This window comes from Diabrotica virgifera, chromosome 5, assembly GCF_917563875.1.
Source record: "Diabrotica virgifera virgifera chromosome 5, PGI_DIABVI_V3a".
Classification (NCBI taxonomy): Eukaryota; Metazoa; Arthropoda; class Insecta; order Coleoptera; family Chrysomelidae; genus Diabrotica; species Diabrotica virgifera.
The window spans coordinates 140,429,852-140,434,584 of NC_065447.1; the positions used below are offsets into that span (position 1 = coordinate 140,429,852).

The window sequence follows — 4,733 nt, forward strand, 5'->3', positions numbered from 1 at the left end:
ATATGGAAATTCATTACTGGAAATTTGGACGCCTCTGACGGCGAATACTTTAATAAATGTATAAATAAGATAAACTCCGATGAAACTCAAATTGAAAATCTCTTAAAAATCAAATATCTGTCACCACTTCAATTATAAAAACGTTCAACACTACTATTGAAAAATTGCAAATAGACGAAGAAACCTTTAACAACGACTTAAAAACTATAGAGACTACACTTCTGGACATTAATAATGACATCTCCTTTTACCAAGCACAATTACAAATACTAGATTTATGTGAGTCCTTAATGGAAAGCTACGTATTTTTAGAAAATTATTTAAATGATATACTAAATTCTATCACATTCTCTCGCCTGCAAATTTTACATAGTTCTATTATTTCGCCCATAGATTTAATGGAAGCATTAAAAGAAATCTCACAGTCATTACAAAAGACCGTTTTGCCTCTACCCACTTATATGTCAAATATAGCTCAGTATATTGACATAATAAAACTACAAGCTTATCAGCTTGATTCAAAAATTGTTTTCGTTCTCGAAATTCCGTTAGTTGATCCCGAAATCTTCACCTTGTATCAACTATATTCAATACCAATATTAGATAATCAAACTGGTTTTCATCATATACTTTCAACTATTCATAAATACATAGCGCGAGATGATGATTCAATTTCATATGTCTTACCCATGGACACCGAAAAATGCAATCAAATCAGTCAAAACCAAAGAATGTGTACAGACATTCTTCCGTACCCCATAGACACCGATGCTATATGCGAAGCCCAGCTTTTGAAACCTCTCAGCAACTTGCCAAAAACTTGCCAGATGTCCATGCTCTTGGCACAAGGTTACAACGTTCAAGAAATTGACCGAAATTTATGGTTGCTAACCATTTCCGATCCATTACCAGTAACAATCAAATGTGCAAGAAAAGATGTCACTACACGAATAATCAAAACAAATTCAATCTTAAGATTAATTCCCGAATGTATTGCATTCATTGGCAGTACCAGAATTCATGCCAAAGACCAAATCGAGAAATATACAAATATTACGTATAGAAGTCACCCAGTTAACGTACCCTACAGATGCTGTGATCATTTTGAGACAAAGAGTCACCTATCAAAATTGAAACCACTAAAACTCAGTAAGATCAACGTAGATGACTTAAATATTGCACAACACAAACTAGACCAATATTCAGAAGAACTGGACTATATCATGAGCCAATCATTCATCGAGGAACATTTACCCTTATTCACCATATCTACCTTATCCCTGATTATCATCCTAGTTATCTTATACCTTTGCTGTAAATATCGAACCAAAATATTCCCAAAAATTGCAATCTCCTTGTCCCAGGATCAGCCTCCAACTTCAGCACCACGCAGGAATTCCATTAGACAGAAACTTCAAAGCTTAACCTCCTTCAGAAGAAGACCCAATGTCCAACAAGAAAGCGAAGAAGAAGCAGAAACACCAATTTCTCTGTAAAAGTCAAAGCAATGGCATTGACTTTTCACTAATAAGTGGAGTTGTTATATGAGAAAATATTAACCTTGAACTAGCTTAAGTTCGCCGACTTCATATTTCATCATACCATTCCCACAGAAACCGCTGAGCAAGCAGCAGAGGAACTTTGTACGAACCTTTGGCCAACATTCATGGGAACAGCGATTCAGCACTTTATACCAAACCTATAAATTACCATTTTCAGATGCCGGGACCACTCTTAGCTGCAACTTCGACCAGTCCAGTTATTGTAGTCATTTTAAATTAATTTAACTTTGTACTATTATGTAAACTTATTGTGTAACAAATAAAATCTTTTTTTAAAAAGTCAAATACGTGATCAGTGATCTAACATATATATATATATATATATATATATATATATATATATATATATATATATATATATATATATATATATATATATATATATATATATATATATATATATATATTTAAAGTAAAGAAAAAAGAAGTACTTTGTTGACTTGTTTGGATAAAACAATTTTGATTTTCGGTGGGTTGGAGTCAATAAAAGGGCTACTAGAAGACTATTTTTTAATTACTCAAGCTTTCGAATGTGTTTACATTCATTTTCAAGAGCTAAAAAGTAACTGATAAAGTGGAACAAAGATCATGTAAAAATACAACTTACCAGATAAATCTAGATTGGTAATTAAACTTGCTTACATAAATAAATACAAATAAGAGAAAAAATGTTAATAATCATCAAATGAATTCTTCCCAGACTGAATATTACAAAATAACTGCCAAAAGATTTAAATTTTTTGAATTTTGAATTTGAAATATAGATATTAAAATGAATTTTCAAAATTTTTTAAGTCAATGTCAGCGAAAAAGTATGTCAAACATCGACAAGTAGCTAAAATTGGGATATATTTAACTATATTACTGACATGATAATTTATTAAAAAAAAAGAAGATGTAAATAAGTAGAAGAAAAGAAAAAAAATTAAAAATTATTTTCGTAGTTTAATTATTAATTATTAATTAAAATTATTTAAAAAAGAATTCATTTGATGATTATTAACATTTTTTCTCTTATTTGTATTTATTTATGTAAGCAAGTTTAATTACCAATCTAGATTTATCTGGTAAGTTGTATTTTTACATGATCTTTGTTCCACTTTATCAGTTACTTTTTAGCTCTTGAAAATGAATGTAAACACATTCGAAAGCTTGAGTAATTAAAAAATAGTCTTCTAGTAGCCCTTTTATTGACTCCAACCCACCGAAAATCAAAATTGTTTTATATATATATATATATATATATATATATATATATATATAACAAAGGAGCACGCGTAAGTGTAGGGTTTTATCGGTCAAGTGGGTGAAAAAAGAGACAAAGAATTCAGCTACTTCATCTATTTATTGAAGACGTTTCGTCTACTGCTCAGTAGACATCATCAGTTCATCTACAAAAAGAGTGTTATAAGAAACAACATCCAAAAGAGAGGTAAAAAAGCACTAGCGTTACCTTAAAAAGACATGTAGCAAAAGATAAGATGTACATAGTAAAAAAACCTTATCCATGAACCAACGTAATGTAAAAGTATATAACATTTAAGTGTATAGTTAATATTTAAAAAACTTTAGTACAGTTAAAGACAAGACCATGTGGTAACAGTCACATATAAAAAACAAGTGAAAAAAAGCCAGCTTGCTTTTTTAAAGTCAAGAATGAACCAAGAAAAAACCAGATTCACACTTCCAAAAACTTAATAGTATTTAAGCATACTTCATTTTAACTTTAGGTAACATCATTAAATGACTTGAATGTTAATATGCAATTTTAAAAATTTAAAGTTAAATAGTTACCAACAGGTCATCTGAGCCCAACGGACACACAAAAGAAAATGGAGTTTGAATTATCAGGTGTAAACTGACATCTCGCCAAGAGGCAGGCAACCTTGAAAAATTATAACAAAGAGTGACTGACAACTGCAGTGCAGCGCGGTAAAATTTAAAGTGATGTAATTAAAACAGTTATAAAAGTGTTTAAAAAGTGAAAGTAATATCAAGAAGTAATCAAGGGATGTACCTTATACCTCGTAGACAAGAATCACAGTTTATTTTAAACAAGTGAGGGCAATTCACACAATTATATGGAAAAGTGCCTACGTTAGTACGGGTTATCCAGTTAACTAACTAATATATAAGATAGTACAACAGTATAACTCCCATATATCGCAGCTCAAAATGCAAGAAAAAATATGCAATAATTTAATTAAGAAAATTTATAAATCAGTTTAGCAAATTGTAATTTATAATTAATATCAGTAATGCAAAATTTTATCCTATGGAAATTTTAAATTGTTCAATCTATTAAGTAAACTGTTATTATCAAAAAAAGTGGGAAAAGCTTGAAAAAACCACAAAAAAAACTTTTTTACAATAAAATAATTTAAGTGTAATAACATCGACTGATTCCGCAAGATCAATATTAGAGAAGTGGGAAAAGCCTGACATATATATATATATATATATATATATATATATATATATATATATATATATATATATATATATATATATATATATATATATATATGTCAGGTATAAATTTAATTAATTAAATTATATTTTTTAATTAACCGTTAACCTCAATTAGGTAAGATAAAAATTGTTAAAAAAAGATCATATTATAACATTGTACCATTTTTTAAATATTGTAGCTTTCGTCTGATGATGCTGATGAAAATCAGCGAAATATAACGATTTGTTAAACAGAGTACCACTTGGTTTTATTCAGCTGTATACCCAATAAACCTCAACCCCATTTATATATATATATATATATATATATATATACAGGGTGAGTTTTTAGTGCGGGATCGGTCGATAACTCCATTATGGTATAAAATATCGAGAAAAGTTATTTAAAAAAAATGTAGACAATGATATTTTCCACGCTCCGAAAATATGTCCATTTCTACAGGGTGATCAGTAACTGCGTGGTATATCAAACATATAATTTTTTAAATAGGACACCCTATATATTTTTTCATATTTATATTCCCCTCATAATTCTTGTTCATATAATATATGGTTTTGCATTACTATACAGAATATTTAACAAGTTATGACCATTTTTATTTCGAAATCACTATGAGATTAACACCCTGTATATAAAGAAGTAATTCGTAGACAATAATTTCTTTTATGTAATAAGATTAACAATATACTGTAGTTTTT

The 4,733-nt window shown here is 28.9% G+C and overlaps 1 protein-coding gene across 1 annotated transcript; it reads left to right on the forward strand.

Moving 5' to 3' along the window:
* Window positions 1-398: 398 nt before the first annotated feature.
* On the forward strand, window positions 399-1,496 carry LOC126885487 (uncharacterized). Its single transcript, XM_050652062.1, has one exon. The coding sequence runs from the start codon at window positions 399-401 to the stop codon at window positions 1,494-1,496; it is 1,098 nt and encodes a 365-aa protein (XP_050508019.1).
* The last annotated feature ends 3,237 nt before the right edge of the window (window positions 1,497-4,733 follow it).